Source organism: Macrosteles quadrilineatus, unplaced genomic scaffold, assembly GCF_028750875.1.
Source record: "Macrosteles quadrilineatus isolate MER2022 unplaced genomic scaffold, UCM_ALF_1.0 Scaffold_9__3_contigs__length_116548681, whole genome shotgun sequence".
Lineage (NCBI taxonomy): Eukaryota > Metazoa > Arthropoda > Insecta > Hemiptera > Cicadellidae > Macrosteles > Macrosteles quadrilineatus.
The window spans coordinates 33,086,078-33,106,455 of record NW_026542602.1 but is presented as its reverse complement, the minus strand read 5'-3'; the positions used below and the strand labels follow the sequence as shown (position 1 = coordinate 33,106,455).

The following is a 20,378-nucleotide window of genomic DNA, read 5'->3' as shown; positions in this document are numbered from 1 at the left end:
CACACCATATTACCACACTACAAATGTAATTCTACAATATACGGTACGTAGTTTTATCCAAACAAACGATCAAAACCCCCTAATGATATTGTTATTTGATTCAATAGTCAATGCACATAAGCGAGTCTTATCTTTCAAAGCAGATTAAATAATACAAAGGCAGAGGAATGCGCGAGAACGAGGTCACTTCACGGTTGCTATAGAAACGACGAAACTATCCATTAGAATTGCGCGCCAACGTCATCTAAACTCCAGACTGTATAAACACGCCGAGTGTGTAGTGTTCGACGGAGCTAGGCTACTTTCAGTTGGCAAGACTGGCTTCTAGCCTCGAGCGACGTGGTTCAACCACGAGAAGCGCCTCAAACTCCTGGGTAATCCCCGGTTAGCTCCTCCCACTCTGCCCCCTATCCCCACCTAAAAGACGAGCAAGTGGTAAGTCGGTCGGGTCGATTGACGACAAGTTGGTTTCTCGTATATAATAATTTAGTTTTACAGGCCGGTCAACTGGAATGACGATGAAATAACTTGTCGACGTACTGGTTTTCAGTATTTATCTATTTAATTAAAAAAGACGGTCTAGTGGCCAGACGACCAAGTATCTTGTCGGTCTACTGGTAGGCTCCCTTAATATATAGATAGATAATATATTACTTTTATTTGCTTTTACATACAGTTCTGCAGTGCTAACAGATTGTTATAATCAAAATTATTTTAACTGTATTAAAAAAAAATACATATCTTATTACTTTCAGGTCAGTTATGATTAGTTAGAAACGTTAAAGTATGATTTTTAGCCAGGATATATACTCTCTAGTTACAAAGGAATGCTTGCCATACTAGAAGCTTGATTATAAATATGTTTAGAATTTTATTTTGGGCCCCAAGAACTGAATATGCAATGAAAACATACTCACAGTTCAGATGTTCAAATGCATTTAATCATGTAGATATATTACATGTATCTCTGAATTTTCGGCTATGTCAGGTAATTGTAAATAAAGACTAGTATAAGTATTAACAGAAATATTATCACCACAAAACGCATTTATTTAACTTTTTTCAAGTAAGAACTCGAAGGTTGAACATGCCTATCAGCCCATTTATTAGCATGCAATTTTAAATTTCGCGCCAACTCCGGCCTCACGCAAACATGGCGGGCGTATGACGAGGTGGTGAGAGAAGGCCACTGGTGGGTGGTGTTACGAGAGACAAGGGTTCGTGAAACTGAAACAAGGTAGGCAACCATATTTATTTCACTTCACTCTCGCTCGTAACGTAACTTACGATAACAACATCGGTTCGATTCTCTGCGATTACGATTTCGACTTTCAGTTGATAACAATCGAAACACAACCGAATCATACGGTTGGTCTGTTGTGAACCCAGCACTATCCGAAATGGATAAACCAAACCACGAAATATAAGCAAAGCAAAGCATGGATGATGGATGTATTCTTCTTTTTCTAACTTTATTACTTTTGGAGGGCTAGCTCTTTAAACAGTCATGCAGCTGCACTATTTTATATTTTTCGTTATACTGCGGCAAAAAGAGTTTTACAGGTGGGTTTACAAATGCAGCATTCACTAAATCCCAGGTATTTTTACATTGGCCAACTATTTGATTTTTATATTTGGCAAATTTCAAGCAGAGGCGCACACATTCGGAACACTATATTCGTTGTGTGTATTGTAGATTGTCGAATATTCGTGTGCATGAATCGAGGTAATGAGTACTATTTTATACAGGCAACCAAGCACGCCGATCTAGACACTCTAAGCAATCTTGATTTTTTTGAGGTTATATATTTGCGTTCCATTTATGACTAGACTATTTGAACATTTTAAAATATATATACAATATCGGTAATTTGAATTTCTTGGCGGAGTAAGACATGTTGCATCTAAATAACATGCAACATGTTTGCAGATTGTTCTTATATGTGGTTCAATTTTTTTGTGGCAGGTTGTTAGACGTAGGGGTGGCACATTGACGCGCTCCTCTCTATGTTTTGTTTTCATTTTTCATTCATTTTTACTTTCTCCCCCTATACCATACTATATGGAGAAAGTATTGTTTTCGTCAAAATTTTCGAGTTTGAGTTTTGAGTGGATATATTCGTTTTGGGTCCCCCTGGACCCAAAAAAGAGGTTTTCGAAGTGATGTCTGTGTGTGTGTGTGTGTATGTGTGTTGCTAACTCTACCAGGCGGCCTGGAGTTAAAAGTGCGGCCGTGGTCTAGGTCTAGCTAGAGCAACGGCACTCCTTGGTACCCTACTGCCAAACCATCAACCAATGAGGGACATGATGGTCTTGTGATTTTGCCATGGAAACCAAATATCGCATAATGTTCCTCCCACTTTCTCGTAAAAAGAATTTGTTAGTTCTTTAATATGAACAGTTTTAGAGCCAAAATATTAACTGCAGTTCTAGAAATGTGTTTCAATCCTTAAACATATTATTAAAAACATTATATTCCTATCCCAAAATTCAACCTGCAAAGTAGTCTCCAACGTTATTAACAAGGAACACAACCAAAACAGGCTCTAAATTTTACAATATGAGAAATATACTTGAAAAATTAAGAGATATATCATACTCTCAAATACCAAATTAACATTTTATTGTTCAATACCAATAACCATTAATTAACTTATATGAATGCCCTAGTAGTAATAATCATCATTGCGCTAGATAACCAATGCTACGAATCATAATCCAGCTTCATGGTAGTAAGCAGTATTATGATTTTAATAGAGTTTGAAAACTGCAACGGATGTGTTTTCTGCTGTGTGTGCGTCGTCTGTACTGTACTGTATCTGTACTCTGTATACAAAACAAACGTAAACAAACACTAAACTAAACAGACACTGCAACTAACTGCAGGAGCAAGAGCAGGCTGAGGCTGACGAAAAACTATATACTGTAAAGTAAAGTACTTATTGCTAGGATTAGGCCATTTCAATAGTGTAAACAACTTATTGAACCATATAAATCGAATCAAGATTTGAATGATATATTCTTTAATAACGAGTTTGTAGATTGTTGGAAACGTGTCAGTATTCTCTAGCATGTCTCTTATCCAAACCACAATTTAACCCTAAAATGTCAACTCAGTTTATCGTTTGAATTTTATATTACTGATGGCTAAGGAGCCATTAAACAGTTCATTCACAGTGCTTTATATAGCATATACAAATATATACTTGAATAAAATCATGTAAAACCATTAAAAATGCTATTTCTTAAAAGATTACCTGGAATAGTATATAGCCACAGACACTCGGCTTCAATAGTTTTTTGTCTTTTTTTGGTATTTATATATTTGTTATTTCATTGGGGATTTGTGTGCACCAATTTGGAGCCATGGAATCATGTAAAGTATCTGGTAAGTTTATTTTAATTCTTTTCATATGCTACTACCGGTACCTATAGTTTAGCTACCGGTACTTTTTCTTATTTAAAACTTAAGTTATTGTCCTCTTATTTTTCTAATTTTTTTTGTAACTTTGCACAGTAGGCCTAATTGTCAACCTTGGTAACTCCTTGGCATATTTATTACTCCCAAGAAAAGACACAAAAAGCTTTTTAAATAAAAACTGCACAAGGCATTACACTGATGCCACACTTTAACTTAATCTCTTTAAAGTAAGTCCTGCACGATAACCATTCAAGCAATTAATGTAATGGCTTAAATAACTTTTACAGTAATAGTAATCGCTGAAATAACACATATTCTTCTGTTTTTAGTGCAATCAGTATCAAAAGGGCCTTGTAGTTGGGAATCTTTGTCACCCTTTATGTGAAGAAGGACGCATTGGATCATTCTCCTGTCAAACCTTTCACGCAGGAAAGGAAGTAGTTTTTTCAGGTGTTAAAGATGAAAACTCAAGATTGGTTTTCAAGCTTGCAAGACATTTGGACCAACAGTCTCAATCTACAGTGTATTGGTTGGAAAACGGAGTGGAAAAATATCCAACAGAAGCTGAGTTCACTAAGATGATTGTCGACCATATAGGCAACAGGTATCTAGCCTATAAGTTAGGCCTATAAGCTATTTGTTAAAATTATTTTTATAACATTATAAGTTAAATCATAGATAAAACATACTCCCCCAAGTAGATTTCTCATCCTTATGCAACAGCTGAAGACAATTTTATTGTTAGTTCTGTACGGTTTATGTAGAGGTCGTGTTTTGTTTACAATTTGTACCAGTTATTACAGTCGTTTAAAACCTTGTTTAACCAAATAATACGATCTAATCATAAACAATAACTTGTCTCCTAGTTATATAACCAAACAGTAAAGCACAAATCAAGAAATTAACCCTCAAATAATAGAAACAAAATTTTGTCGACACTAGCGCCCAGTGTCACCGTACATGAACTAGACACGAAAAACGTGCTTCAAAATTTACAATGGGATGACAAGTCTACTTGTGTTGGTTAGTCTATGGTTAAATCAAAATAAAGTTAACTTAGGGTAATTATTTTGATTTTTTTCTTGAAAAAACTAAATAGAAGACATTGTCTGACGCTACCGGTAATGTATTTCTTGCTATTTATTTCCAGAAACAGAAATTCCACTAGGCCTACCTAGTTTTATTTAATTAATTATACAGGATTGTTGGTAATGTTTGGCAAATTGTCTAAGTTATATGGTCGACTAAACTTAGATACTTTTGATAGAGGCTTGATAGGCTTATCAGTTTGATCCTGAGAAAAGTCAGTACCGGTACTGTAGCTTGTTAGGTTGCTAAAAGAGTACATTCAAAATCTAAGGGTATCAAGTAGCTTAGGTACATCGAACTAGAAGTCACCCAAATATGAAAAAATCCTTATGTCAGAGACGCCATGTCAAAACTAATAGCTCTGTACATTAATAATAAATAACCTAAGTTATATTTGGCCTTGCAGTATTACAGTTGGTCAAACATTAGCCTATGTATCGAGATTCATAGTCACAATACAAGAAACAATTTAAATATGAAATGAAGTTACAAATTAAATTTGACTCAAAAAAGCCACGTAGTGATGTCATAGATAATATCAAACTCACTCAATGTTTTTAAAATAATTTTATGATTGGCTTTTAAAAAATCCCTTTTGTTCCCTCTCAGAGTTTTTAGAGGAGAAGACAATTGTAGACCCTACTTTAGCTTGTAAGCTTATGTTTTTTGTAGGCTTAGGCCTATATTTTTTATGACCTTTGAATAGTTATATTCTTGACTGTTGCTAATACATGTATAATGTCAATGGCAAATAAAGATTTGTATTCTATTTTATAACCAATAGGTTACTATTGTCATTTAGTCTATTTGTCATCTGTTCCCCCTTTCATTCATGGTCGTTGAGTACAATCACTATGGTTCCTCTCAAAATTTAGTCATAGGGCCTATTTGAAGCAAACTCTAACCTAAAATTTTTTTTAACAGGCTGAACACCTCTGTGAGCCCAGATCTGGCTTCGTCTCTAGGTCGCTTCAGTCAGTCAGTTGAGTCACACTCCATGGACCGTCACTTAGAGATGAGAGAAGTCTGGACTCTGCTGCAGGACAATGAGTACTTACTCGCCAGTCTGTACTCGGGCAGTGATGTATTCCCGAGAGTGCTTGGTTCTTGTGGACAATACTTCGCTTTAGAGTACCTTGAACCGGCCATAGAAGGACATGTAACTTAATACTCACTGCATGGTGTGTGCACGCTTATCTTGATTTTAGTTTGTTTTAAAGCACGGATCAGTTAAGCTACATTTGTTTTGCCATAATGGTTAGTTAAACATTTGTTTTAGGAAGTTTTAGTAGTTAGCCTATGTCTAGCAGTTTTGTTCGTAAAGAGTCGTGTAGTAAACGTTTCGTGGCTGAAGTACGACTGACTGCCCGGGGCGCTTCTTGAGCAGCTCTCTCCTACCGCCCCTGGCATCGGGGTTGAAAACTATGGTCATCCCCTCCATATAGCGTCACTATGTCGAGCGTTTGTTATGCGGCCTTTTCGTGAAACAAATCAACGTATTTGGGATGACCAAGAATTATTACCCCACATTAATTTTTGACCCGTTCCATGTTTTTTTACGATAGAACTTTTTTTTATGGAAATGGTTAAAACCTTCGACTATTGATACAACTAGATATTTTTTCCCCATGTTGTTGTTGCCAGTTTTTAATCAAAATTGTTATAGTTTATGTGAGCCACCGATAGATTGTGCTGATGTAATTTACATAAAGTAAATCAAAATACATCTAATAAAACCTAAAACGTATTAAACACTTAACTTTTTTGGGACAAATTGTAGGCTATATTTATAAGGAAAAATGTTGCCGATAAATCAAAAAAAGCTAATCAATGAACATGTAAATTTAGATTCCAGTTGTACTTATAGAAACCTCTTACCCAGACCTCCCGGTAGCCACATAAGTAGGGACGCCATAGAGGTTTGCCTATTGGGATCTAATGATGATTGGAGTATCCAATCGAAACATATTTAAAATGTATTTACCGTCTCATGAGTCAACAGTTTAAGTGTAAATATTTTAGGTGTTATTAGATGTAGAGTATTTTGATTTATGTAGCCTAGCCTACTTTCTGTAAATTTATTCAACATCTACAATGCTGATCAAGAAATTATTTGATGTAAATTACTGATTTATGTCCAATACACACATTTTTTACCAAGTCAAACTGATGGAAAGACTTATTGTAAGCTATAGCAACTCTAACGACCCATCAACTATGTCAGCATAAAAAAAGGTAGACAATAGAATTTCAGACACTAGCGCATTCTGTGACTGGCTCACACAATTATGTTTTAAAGAAATATTGGTGACCCATATATTTGGTGGTCACCAAATCCGATAGATATCCGATGGATCTATATCTGATGGATCTATATTCGATATATGGATCTGATGGATGGTATATCCGAAAGATGGGATGTCTACTTCAGTATCCAATAGGCCTAGTCAACCCTGACCTTGTTACTATCTAACTGACCTTTTCTTAGAATACATCAGAATTACCTCTGGGCCCTGTTTCATAAAAATACTAGTCTAGTAATTACTAGTCTAGTAAATACTAGTCCCGTATTTACCTGTCCTACTAATTTGTGTTTCATAAACGTTTTTATATCGCTAGTAAATACTAGTGTATTTTACTAGTCACGTGACCAAAACTACTAGTCACGTGACCAACTTTACAAGGTAAACTCTCAAAACAAATTTCTAACCTCAATCACGGGTTTTCAAACCCTTTATAAAGAGTTTTAATTTTGTTTTCATTTGATACAAAAAGTAAATAGTTGTAGAAACACAGTGTTTTCTTTAAATTAATAACTATATAGACACATAAGTAAAACAATCACATACTATTTATCAAACCGCTAGCCGGTTGTAGGCCTAGTTGCGGCGCTCAACAGTTGGGTGGAAGTTGATCTGTTGCTGCCGCATTCGCATAATTTGTATAGTTTTTGTTTTATTCTGACATATAAAATTTAGCTTGCTATGAGTAAAGACAAGAAGGCTCAAATTTTGAATGTAATTAAATCGTCTAAGGACATTTTGTTTGGAACGTTTTCAAGTACCCTAACCTATGTTTTCAAATATTCGAATGCATAAGAATATTTGGGTTGAAAACCATTTGGAGATATTCTAATTTTGAGTCTACAAACCATGAATAATAAGCCTAAACGTTTATTGATGTAACAAATAATTGCAATGCCTACAAGCAATAGAGAAGTAGGTTTTCAACAGAGAGCACAGAATTGCTCGCTGGTTTTCAAGTACTGTATAGTAAAACATGGCATAGGCGCTACGGCAGGGGTTAGCTCAGAGGCAGAGTTCTCGCTTGTCGTGTGGTGGGTCCCTGGTTCAAATCTGCGTCACTCTACTTTTTATTGCATTAATTAAACTTTTACATGTTTTTACATTAAAATAACAGCTCTAATCAACATCTATTTGTTTTTATTACTTTGAATAACAAATTCAGAATACCAAAATGGATTGAAAGTAATGTTTTTATGATAAGCAGTTCAGTTCAACACCCAAAAATCAAATATAGGTCTACAAAATTGTTAGTACATCACAGGGTTTTAGCTATTTAGGGAAGCAAATAAAAAGCACCTCAAAAAATACAATGCAACTCCTCTTTAAAATTGCCTTACTATTATTTCCTATTAAAATGTCTTTTTTTAAACAAAACCGAGAGCCTTAATTGGGTGTAAAATAATCTGATTAATGTTGCAATGTTGGATACATTTTTGTAGATCTTTGTATGCAAAACGGTATGCGGTTTTAATTTGGTTCCTCTCAAAGCTTAAAAATCTTTTCTCTGTGATAGCTAAATAGTTTATATAACCATGAAATTTAACTCAAGTAAAATTAGACTAAAATTTCACAGAAATTGATAACGTATAATTATAATTATTCTAATAGGGCGATTGTACATACATTATAAAATTCAATTTCACTCATTTTTACTACGCCACATTTATTGATAGTAATTTATATCTAATAATTATCATTTTAGCACTCACAGACCTATTCGTGAGCCATTTCGCACTGGCAAAAATAACTTAATAAATTCATTTTTTTATGATGTGAGTAATGAAATAACTCTCTTTCCAAAAATACTAGTCTACTTCAAATAATACGGGTGAAGAGAGGTTGGTAGAAAATAGCAAGTATTTACTAGTGTAATTTACAAGAGTAAAACTTTATGAAACACATTGCTGTATACACTAGTAAAAACCACTAGTAATACTAGTCCCTACACTAGTAACTAGTATTTTACACTAGTAGGTTTTTGAAACGTAGACTTGTAAAATACACTAGTATTACTAGTCCATGGACTAGTAAATACTAGACTAGTAGTTTTATGAAACAGGGCCCTGCTGAGGATTGAATCAGCAATATTCAGATTTGAAGGCGAGCACTACTAAACCTTTTAGCTTCTTGCCTGATAACTAGAATAGTGTTACTGAAATGTTAAATCACTACATTTTATGAAAAAATGCTTTTAATTTTACATGATTAGATTGTTTTCCCTGAACTATCACTTAAAATCTCATTAGGACTAGGCTATACTATCTTTTAAGCAAATATTTCAACACTGAAAGTTGCAGTTTTTAAATAAAAATAAATTTGTTAAAATTCAAATCCCTTTTTTAAACTTAGTTTTCTATTCTTTAAAAGGTTTCATACATCAAAATCAGATTTTATGATTTGAAAGGGTATGTAACATTTTCTGTGGTGTGTATTAATGTATTTATTGTATATGATTTTGAATGCTTGCTGTCTTGCAATGCATAGAATGATATGTAGGCTTAAATGTGTTGGTCAAATATCTGTATCTGAAGAAGCAGTATTTTACTTCCTCAGTTCTTTCTTTGCTTGTGTTAGATACCCATTTGAACAGTAATACTTTAATACTTAATTATGAAATTAAATGGCAACTATACAAAAGTAGGTATTTTAAGCCAAGTAAGAATCTTGTTGTCTTGTTAGTGTCTAAAGGCTCACGCAAACTGCCGTGGTACGGTAAACCTCCAGGTATTTTAGATCAACGTTAGCTAACGGGAGCAGCACACTGGTACGGTATACCGGCACCGATGGCCGGCACAGTACAATTTACCCTCGTACAGTAGACTCCCTCTTATCCGGACACCTTTAAACATTGGTTTAACCGGACTACACTCGGCGGAAATGACATCTCTTTAACTGGACAATTTTTATCAGCACATTGGTTTAACCGGACTAGATCGGCAGGAAGTGGACAGTACTATAACGACTGTTCTCGTGGGAAAGATTTGAAACCAGTGATCACGTGTCTAAATACAATGCTCTCCTAAATTTGAGTTGAGTATCACAGTAAACAGTCCGTTTTAACTCATTTTTGGGGACGTCGGTTTAACTGGAAAACCCGTTATCCGGACTGGTCTCGGTCCCGAGGGGTCCAGATAAGAGGGAGCCTACTGTACCGCCAAAGAGCTGCATGATCTTTTTTTGCTGCACGGTATTTCAGTGGTATGCATATTCTCAGTACTGTACGTAAATTCTTATAACAAATTTTTAAATAGTTACGCCCAGTAGGCCTACTGCGTACAGCGTACCGCGCCAGTGTGGGCACCCTACTATACAGCTACCAATGTATCTGTTGAGGCACTATATCCCATTCCGCAGACCGCGTACCGCAACAGTTTGGGCAGGCCTTAAGGCTGACATGCTCCTTAGACACAGCTGTTAAAAGCCCATACAGCCAATGGCAACTAAGGGACCTACAGTTTATAGTACAATACGAACCACATTTTTACCTTGTAATTAACAAAATGGTCTAAAATTATCAGGATAGTAATGCTAATATAATATACAGTATAATAAGACAGTATACTCTGAAAACAAGATGTTGGTTAGCTTGAGAAATGCGTGTTTCATTCTGTTCATTAGTTATCTGTCTCATTAATAGACTCTAAGGATCCTATTAATTATAACTGGAATTGATATGTACCTAACTTGTTTCTGAATCTTAGTTGCAAGAAAACCCAACTGAGGTACATTGTTGTGATTACAAAAAATAATGCACAATCAGAGAATTTATACTATATAGTGGCTTAAATTACCTTGTTACTGTCAAAAACGATCCTTTGTAGTATGTGAGACTACAGCTGTTTCATGCTTCAAAGGAGCACATCATCATTTTGGAAGAATGTCAAGTAGTCTTCATTGGGTATTCCTCGTCGTAGTGGAGCTCGTAAAAAGTTTAATAATAAATAGGTAACAAAACACATAAAACACGGAAACACAAAAGATTTAGTATTGGTCGACCAAACGACGGTAACAACACACAAGATACGACGCCGGCTGAGGATGAGTCGCGACTGTCAAATGCCGTCAGTGTTGACCCCTGGACATTGGAAAAGAACAAAACACAGACTGGCTTGGCGCGTCCACTAATTTCCCTGCCAGGCACCAACTGTTTTTCCTGAGAAATTGTAAAACATCTGTTGTCTCTGTGTTAATTCAATATTTTAAAACCCTCAGGAGCGGTTCGGTTCCTTGACGTTTGGATTTTCGACTCTCTACAGTACTAAATTATTTGTTTTTTTAAAGCTCTTTGGTACTATCATTAAACTATCATAAACATGTTGGCCTGCTTCTTACATAGGCTTTTGCGCCCGGTGTCATATAAGATAACAACATATGAGTTACAACAACATGTGAGTCGCCTGACGTTTGGCCCAAACTATGAAGTGACATAGTAAGGGCGAAACGTGTGATGATAGTATAGCAGTGACGACGCGGTTGACGCTGAAAAACTCCATGAACTCATATGTTGGCCTGTTGGTTAAAACTGATGGTTGTTCTGTAATAGAAATGGACAATAATGAATAACTCTTTGATATGTGTTTGTTGGTTTTCTTCTCAAAAATGTCATTACTTATATTTGTATCTAAACATAAGGATGCTTTGAAAGTGATTAAAGCCGCTACTCCCTCTTTCAGGTGGCTGCTGAAGAAGGTGTTTGGCCCACCAGAGTTAAGTTAGCAGTGCTCGTCTTGGATTTGCTTCAAGAGATTGACAATTCTGTGGGAGAAGGGTTTTCTCTGTGTGATATAAAACCCTCACATTTTGGACTTTCTCCATCAAGGTAAAAACGTTAATTTTATTAGTATGAAGTATCCTTATGATACCATTTTGGCAATAAGTCTGACAACAAACAATATAGCATTATTTTTACTAATGCTTAGAGAATAGTAAAAATCAAGTTTGTACTCTTGCAGTTTAGTTAAGCAAAAGTGTTTACAGTCTAACCTTGATATAATGAACCTTGATATAACAAATTCCTTGATATAACAAATTTCTTTTAATCCCCTAGAACTATAAGATACAATGTATATTTTACGTCTACATAACGAACAAATTATAACAACAACCTTGACTTCACGATTTTTTTGCGATTTCGGCTAAAATAAAACACCTCAATATAAAGATTTTATCATTGTCAGAACTTCTACATAGCAAATTTAACCTCTACTTAACGAATTGTCTACGTCTTTCCCTCAATATAACAAACCCCCTACCCCATTATTGTTTTTGGAAAATCTGTTTCTCTATCAAATGAAATGGAAAGGTGACGTCATCGCTTGCGCTAACATTCGTCTGCTCCGTTTTACACATCTTTGTCTGCTGCTGCTGTCGCTGCACGCTATGTGACATACTCAGGACTGATTTGATTTCATTCACTGAGGAGAGGACTGATGACGACGTAATTTTTAGTAAGCTGTGATTGGGCTGTGATAAGTGCCTAACTATGGTACTTGTACAATTTTTCGATAAAGAGAAGCCTAAGAAAGAATATACAAACAAAAGCAAGGAGAAAGAATTAAATAGCAGCATAAATAAATAAATAAATAGAAATAAAAAGCAACATCGTTATCTTAACATTCCTTTTATGAGTGTTTTTATTATCTTTAAGTTGGCTATGATTATATACCTTTATAATGACTTATCTAAAGTATGAACATTTTACAAACATTTTTAACGCTTTTAAAATCCCGGAACAGTTAAATATTTTCAAAAAATAATAAAGACAGAGCTACAAATCTTGAAACAAAGTTACTTAACATAAAAATCACATTACTAAAACATTATTCAATGATACACTACCTCCTCAGGGGGCAGACCCGCTAGGAGTTAAAAGATGTTCATATAAGGATAGATAGGCCTAGAGGTTGATATACACATCAATCAAATTAAATGTCTTTGTAAGTAAAGTACAATTCCGCAAACCCGAACCAAACAGACAACCTAGTAAAAGTTGAAGACATGTAAAGATTTCTTGGCAATGTAAATTATACACTAGCTCCTCAAAAGAAGCCCACTCGCTACAAGTCAGAAGAGACTTGTCAGAAGATAAACGTAGGCATAGCTTGATTTGTTGCCATTAGCTGTATGGGCTATTAATTAACAGTTGTGTCTAAGGAATATGTCAGCCTTAGTCACTAACAAGACTACAAGATCGCGCCACTCATCCTACACTCATCTCCATTCATACTTGGCTTAAAATACCTACTTTGTATGGTCGCCATTTCATCGAAAAGTATTAAAGTATTAAAGACATGCATGTCAAATTAATGTTAGGTTCTGCTGGAGCAAGCCCCCCTAGATCGCTAGTTTTACCTTAATTAACACTTCCAGGCTTTAAGGCAATTCCTTCTTAGTTCTCCAATTGTACGAGTTACTATATGTTTTGTATGCACTGTATGTTACTGTAAGACATAAAAAAACATAATTATAGATGGTAAATATATTTTTCAGTGGTAAGATGAAGTTTCTTGACCTGGATGTAGCATTACCCAGAACTGTGGTGAACACCATCACAGCTGACGGAAGCACGTGTAACATCAACACAGACTGTAGCCTATTTGACTGTCGGTCTAAATGTAACATGGACACTCACAAGTGCGACAGTCCACAGACCAATGACAACCTTCAGGTAAAAAGTTCCATGCATATCAGCATAAATGGATTCACCTCATGCTTACTTTACTTCCTTGGCGGAGACCTTAGTAAGCTTTTTTATTTTTGTAGAGATCTGCAGGCCAGACTATAACTTCAGATTGCTTTATACAAGTAGGTAATTAAAAAGTAATTAAAAATATTGATTTAAAAGAAATATTGATTGCTATACCAGGTTCTACAATTAGTTCATACAATATTAATATTATACATTATTTCCCGAGATTGTGGAGAAATCGTTATGATTCTCTCCCCTAGTTTCCGCGAAATAGTGAAAGTTTCCTATAGTAGCAAAGAGGTACCGTCAAACGGGGCTACTTTGTACATGGGGGCTACTTTGTACAAACTTTCAAAAAACTACTTAAAAAATCATAATTCCCGTAATTTTTATTATTTTTTAAGTGTAGCATATTAAAATAAAGGTAAACTTATATTCTTTTTGAAAAAAAATATCCCAACATATTATTGTTTAGGATTTAAAAATTAAAAATTAAAAACTGAAGGTACTTTTTTTCGGGGGAAAAAATTGTACCCAAACTTTCGCATGCACAGCTAAGTGCATTTAAATGATCATAAGATGTAACTTTTATATGTTGTTACCCCACTTTCTGGGACTCTAAAAATAAAAAAATTATCACTAATTAAAAAAAAATTTTTTTTGAAAAAGGTACACAAATGTTTAAAACCCGGGGTAACTTTGTACACTGCTTATTTTAATTTTTTCATGCCCATCCTGCTTGCTTTTACCACCTAATCAATTATAACCCCCTCAATACATGTTTAACTTGTGACCCATTACCCATTACCATTATGGGGACCCATTACCAAATGCTTGTGACGTACGGTTCCTTCGAAAAGTGCCGGGAACTGTTAATGTTTTCCACTGGCCGGAACTACGCGATGAAGACCTGAACATGCCATTTGCTGATATTGTGGCAGTGCTGAATGAGCCCAAACTTAATAGAAGAGGTCTGTTAAGTTTTCCACACAAGTTTGCAGGACTAGAAATAGAATAAGTAACAGACTACTTACAGCTACAGCAGATTTTTATCTGAAAGGGCATGGCAACCCTTGCTTCTGGAGCCAATTTTCCCGGACAAGACAAAAAAAACACAGGTAATTTAGAGCTAATTATTATTTTTTTTAGTTAAGTATAACTCTTTGGTAACTCACTGCATGCATCATTACAGCTCTAGCCTATATACTTTCCTTCATTTATATATATATACTTTACAAAACCCTTATGGTGTACAAAGTTCCCCGCGCAACGGTTTTTCCAATTTGCTGTAACTTCTAAAGTAATAGAGATAGAAAAATGCAATTTCCACCAAACTGTTCCAAATAGCCCCAGCTTTCAAATGCATGTTATAAAGTAACCCCTAAGACTAACCATCTTGGAGTTATTGGTATCCCAAGTGACTGTAATAAAGTAGCCCCGAACCCGTAGATAAAATAAATCTTACATGACAAAGAAAATATTATAGGAAATCTTCAGGCATGAATAGGAATTTGCTTAGTGTGTAGGTTTGCTGTGACTGTTGTATTATTTACTATCATTGTTTATGTAGTGTAAAATATGTTACATAGTATACAATAAGCTGTCATTTCAGTTTGGCTCAACAGTTAGCACAACCGAAATAAGCTTATGGCATTAGTACACTTTGTCTGTGGTTGACGGGTGGTATTGTCCTGTAATCCGGGTTCTAGGAGGTCACGAATTGTGGATATTTATAGGCATGCACTGTGGATGCGTTACTCTCTGGTGTGGATTAACGTCCGCACTAGTGAGTACTAAGACTACCCGCAATACTATCCTGATAATTAGACCAATTCGTATATACCAAGGCAAAAATGTGGTTCGGATTCCACTATTATAAACTGTAGGTCCCATGGTTGCCATTAGCTGTATTGGCTATTAATTAACAGCTGTGTCTAAGGAATATGTCGGCCTTAGTCCCTAACAAGACTACAAGATCGCGCCACTCATCTCCATTCATACGGCTTAAAATACCTACTTTGTATGGTCGCCATTTCATCGAAAAGTATAAAGTTCAATTCAAATTCTTTAATTTTTATTCTTAAGTTTGTTTATTTTTAATTTTTATTAATTTAATAGTCAAACATGCTACGCACCGTTACAGACAGTGTGTGAGAAGATATTCCTGGGCTGGACGGTTTCTGGTAGTGTCATCACGCCGGGACTTCTAATGGCGCCTCAGACACCGTCGTCACTGGCGTCACTTCTGCGCCAATGCGCCGATCCTGATGGGTAAGGCTTGGTGGGAAACTTCAACACTCCTATACAGTGTGTGTGATGTTAACTTTTATCACGGTTTCATTGACATTGATAACCTACGTAAAGCTGTCTGTTTTAGCCATAGTGATTTCATTTGTATGACTTGTTATTTTGTATTAATAGTTTTGTTATCTTTTTAGTTGGAAAGTAAGTTTTAGTTTAGCGGTAGCCAGAGAATATATTTTTAGAACGATGTATTCTTATTTCTTACCTGCTATCAAAAATTCGTAATAAAAACAGAAAAATTAGTGCTGATAACAGCTGTACTGTGAACAAGTTACAGTAAAGAAACTGTACTTTACTTGTGACGGACAACATTAGACTAGTAATGGAACTTCGACAGGGCACGATTCTCACCTTATTTGATTTTGAATGTGTAAATCATAAGCTCTTCTTGGAAAAGCTAACACCATAGGGTTTTAAAATGGTGGATTGGACTGACTGGGATCCTATCTGTCAGACAGGAAGCAGTGTGTTGATGTCGATGACTTACGATCTGACTGGGAGACAGTTACTAGTGGTGTGCCTCAGGGTCAATACTTGGTCCTCTGCTGTTCGTACTCCCTTTAGCCGTTAAATAGGCGTTCTCGGATTGTGGCAGCAATAATCTGTATTTTAACATATGACCATGGTTGGTTTGTCCTAGGGGCTTGTACGCATGGTTGATTGCTGATAGGTGTGCTTGTGTGTGATAGAGAGAGATTGAGAATATTTGTACAGTTTAAAATGTAAGTTATTTTCTTTTGTTAAAGTTTATTTATTTATGATTTATATTTTGTTTTATTGTATATTGATTTAATTGTTAAAATATTTGTATTATATTTACGTACAGACTTAAGAGTGTAAGAATTGCCTGTCTATTCATTCATTTCAAAAATGGTTCAAAATACCTTTTTTTGAATGCTGTTGTTTCAGGGATGGAGTGTATACAGCACCATCTGAGCAAGTAAGGGAAAGGCTGACAGCAACTTTACAGGAAATGGACAAGGCGCTTAGCTTAGATAACTATTGATAAATTCACTTTTAAGATCTTGAAAAAATATGGTTTTCTCGCTCATAAAAGATATCTTTTGTACTAGATTGAATTTTTTGGATTAACTAGGAAAGTACTTCAAGTATTAAAATTCTATAAGTTTTATTTTTTAAGTTTTATTTTGCCAAAAGATTTTGGCAAGCTATGCTACAAGCCTTTACAGCCAGTATATGCCATACCAACTAACATTATGCAAGGCTTTGTATAGAGAATTCACTAATCTAAACAGTATTTTTAATCTAGTATTTTCATCTAGTCAATGTTAGATAGATTTTACATGCTTTTATAACTTAAAAATAATGCTTATTCACATTTGCCTTCAACAGTTAGTTAATGTAGACTATAAAGCAATTAAACTTTTCCAAACTCACAGAACGTTATCTATGTAATCTACTGGTGCTCCTCATTTTAAAAGGTAAAAGTTTAATCCTATATTAAGATAACTCTACTGATTCAGACAATTAAGTTTTGAAATGTAGTCATCGCACAAAATATGTATCCAATGTAGATTTACGACTGTTTTCTCTGGTTAAAGCTACTAAGGATTTTACTCTCCATAAAGGGGTTGTAAGATTGATCAAAAACAAATGGATCAGAAAGTTATCTTGAATCTGCCATTTTGAATCTTTGAACGGGTGCCATTTTTTACTCAAATGTTCTTTTGAGCTCAAATTTCCAGCATTGTTTTCTACTAATAACACCCTTTAATTTGATGTGCATATCGACCTATGTATACGTTTTGATGAGGAGGGTAGCGTATAATATCATTGCAAATTCAAGCATCTTTGAATAGCTGTCATTTTAGACTCAAAAGTCCATTTGAGTTCGGGTTTGCCGCATTGTATTTTACTAACAAAGTAACTTTGCTCAAAGTTTTGTAGCTCTATTTTAAGTATTTCAAAAAATATTTAACCGATCGGGGACTTTTAGGACAACCTGTATATATATATATATATATAACATTTTGAACGGATGGTGATTCAAATTCCTAGGTAAAATTCCGTGCCACCTACGGTAATAGCTACTTCCCTATAGGAAAATTTGCTAAAACAAATAAATTTCATTAAATAAATAATAGGACTACTGTATTTTTTGCACTGTAAAGCATACATAATAGTATATTTCGTACCTTGGGCCAAAAATTAGGTTTTGCCGGCTCGAGATTACGGCATTTCGGTCCGTGGTACGAAACGCTATGTTTCACCACACTATTATAACCCATTACCACTATTTACCATAATAATAATGCACACTCTAACGGTCAGCACAGCTACACCTTTAAGGTTGTATGAAGAAATAATTTGAGGAATCAGTGAAAATAATAATAAATAGTTACTAGGCAGTGGTGACAATATAACAATTGTTTATATGTAGCTGATTTTCGGCCCTAGGGATGTAAAAACCTGCTCGGTCCCCAAATAATGATGACAGCTGGCATACACAGCAATACGTAGCTATTGGCCATGAATAAACTGTTTGTAAAACGGCTAAAAACATCGCAGTGTGGTGAAAACTAATTTTACAATACACATAAGATAAGATAAAATAAATCAATGACAGTTGAAAATTGTGTAAAAATGATGACGAGAAAGTTTAGTGTAATTTATGTAATCAGGAGTGAATAAAGAAATTTCTGTGCTAAGATATTGTTGTATTTGATATGATATGCTAGACATTATACCACAAACCCTCTTATACCGCCAAATAAAAAATTGAATCGAACCGGCGACCTTATGATTACTAGACGAGCACTATAACCACTAGGCTACCAACTACCAATCGAGTCATGCATACGTATGTTAAGTCTAACTCTAAGGCGGTCGACACACGGGAAGACTGAAACCCAACTAAAGTTGAACCAACTGTTTTAGTGTTTTGTGACGCAATTACGGTTGCAGTTGCGTTGGTTAAATCCACACACAAGCACGACTGTAGTTGAGTTGAGACATTGAATGAGTTCTAATTTTGTTATAACGATACTGTGTACTGTGTATGGTATTTGAAATGAGTAGTAGTGATGAAGACGCCCTGGTGTTTTACAAACAATCAAGAAAGCGTAGAGGACGTAGAAGGTATTGGGTACATCCTTATGTTAAAACAAATATTCAATATAGGCTCTTTGTAGCTGCTGCTGCATTACAAGAAGCCGACGCAAAATTTCAGTTTATGTGCAGGATGTCAAAAAGTACTTACGAAGAGTTATCGCAGTTGGTATGCACGATCCTTGAAAAGTGCAATACAAATATGCGAAAAGTTGTTCAAACCAGGCAACTGAAATCACCTAGCAACCGGGAGGTCCGGTTGCTTAACGACTGGTTCTCAACTGGTCGCATCGCAGTCGCACCGTATGCACTGTCCCACCTAAACTACATTGGTCGTGACGCAGGCGACTAGTTTGTCCAACTGGTTGCCGATTTCAGTTGGAAAACAGTCTTCCCGTGTGTCGACGGCCTAGATATACCTATTACTGTCCAGAAATTTACTAAGTAAATTTGTTATAACTTTCTCACAAGTTAATGCATTTACTGATGAACATTACAGCTTGATGTAAAGTTAGAAAAGCTAATTGAACACTTACCTCCAAAAATGTGCCGTAACTTTAATACTATAAATAAAATTATCTCTGTTACTGTAGACTCTAGTATACCATGGAAAGTATTGTTTAATTTATGTTGTTTATGGACTTATGTTGTACATTTTAGGAAAAAATAAGTTTAGTTTTGTTTCAATTGATGAATTTAGTTTGCATTCTAGTTTGATGTTTTCATTAAATTATGCCATGCCGGCGCAAAATGTACAAAAATCTAGTCTAATAAATTATTTTTATCACTTTTAACCTCATGGTTTTGTTCATTTCCTTACAATTATTTAGTTCAGTGGAAATCATTGAGGTGGAAGTTCCACTCCAAAAATCAAAGGTTTGTTTACACCCAGGTTATTCTGGTAAACTGTGTAACCAATTGTGATTGTGATATTTTTATACTTTGAACCCTTACAACTTGATAACATTTGATGAAGTAACAGTGACCAAGAAAGACTATAGATATTTGCATAATATTTACCAAGTAAGTAAATGAATTATTCAAACCTTTAATTATTTTGCATTTCTGTACATGGAAAAGTTGTTATTGAGATAATTGAAGAGACAGCAGTCATTCTCTTTATTCCAGCCAAAAGAAGTTGTTTTCATCTTATAAAAAAATAACTTCACACTTTTTAAATAATAAAGTGAAAAAGTTTACACTTGTAACATTCAAGTTTGAAATGTGCAATTCTATGATGAATCAATAGTACTAGCGGTCGTCATCGATCTCTATGTTGTAATAATAGAGATCGATGGCGGTCATGCAGTGGTCGAAAACTCACAGGCTTCTCCATTTTCACCCCACGCTGTAAATAAAACATGTGATTGTAATTTCTTCCATTTGTTTTGATTATCTGTGTATATTTTGTTGTTATTTCGTCACCTGCAAGGCAAAAATCTATATCTATAAAAGAGGAACTATGTATGTATGTGTGTATATATGTATATACGTTATGGAC

At 35.1% G+C, this 20,378-nt stretch overlaps 1 protein-coding gene across 2 annotated transcripts; it reads left to right on the top strand.

The window, feature by feature from the left end:
- Window positions 1–2,932: 2,932 nt before the first annotated feature.
- Window positions 2,933–19,639, top strand: LOC129004417 (divergent protein kinase domain 1C). Of its 2 annotated transcripts, XM_054432994.1 has the most exons (7): window positions 2,933–3,388; window positions 3,751–4,025; window positions 5,435–5,669; window positions 11,490–11,635; window positions 13,306–13,483; window positions 15,648–15,775; window positions 16,718–19,639. In XM_054432994.1, exons 1-7 carry the CDS (start codon window positions 3,236–3,238, stop codon window positions 16,812–16,814), a joined length of 1,212 nt encoding a protein of 403 aa, XP_054288969.1. In that variant the 5' UTR covers window positions 2,933–3,235; the 3' UTR covers window positions 16,815–19,639. The 2 variants fall into 2 exon arrangements, with proteins under 2 accessions (XP_054288969.1, XP_054288970.1); XM_054432995.1 differs by lacking the exon at window positions 15,648–15,775 and having other exon boundaries at window positions 16,718–16,849.
- Window positions 19,640–20,378: the final 739 nt, after the last annotated feature.

Bases quoted from the DNA above. Each gene is read 5' to 3' on its own strand.
- LOC129004417 (XM_054432994.1), top strand. From the start codon at position 3,236: ATGCTATTTCTTAAAAGATTACCTGGAATAGTATATAGCCACAGACAC. The intron at 5,670-11,489 runs GTAACTTAATAC...TCCCTCTTTCAG, and splicing joins AACCGGCCATAGAAGGACAT to GTGGCTGCTGAAGAAGGTGT. The intron at 11,636-13,305 runs GTAAAAACGTTA...TATATTTTTCAG, and splicing joins TTTGGACTTTCTCCATCAAG to TGGTAAGATGAAGTTTCTTG.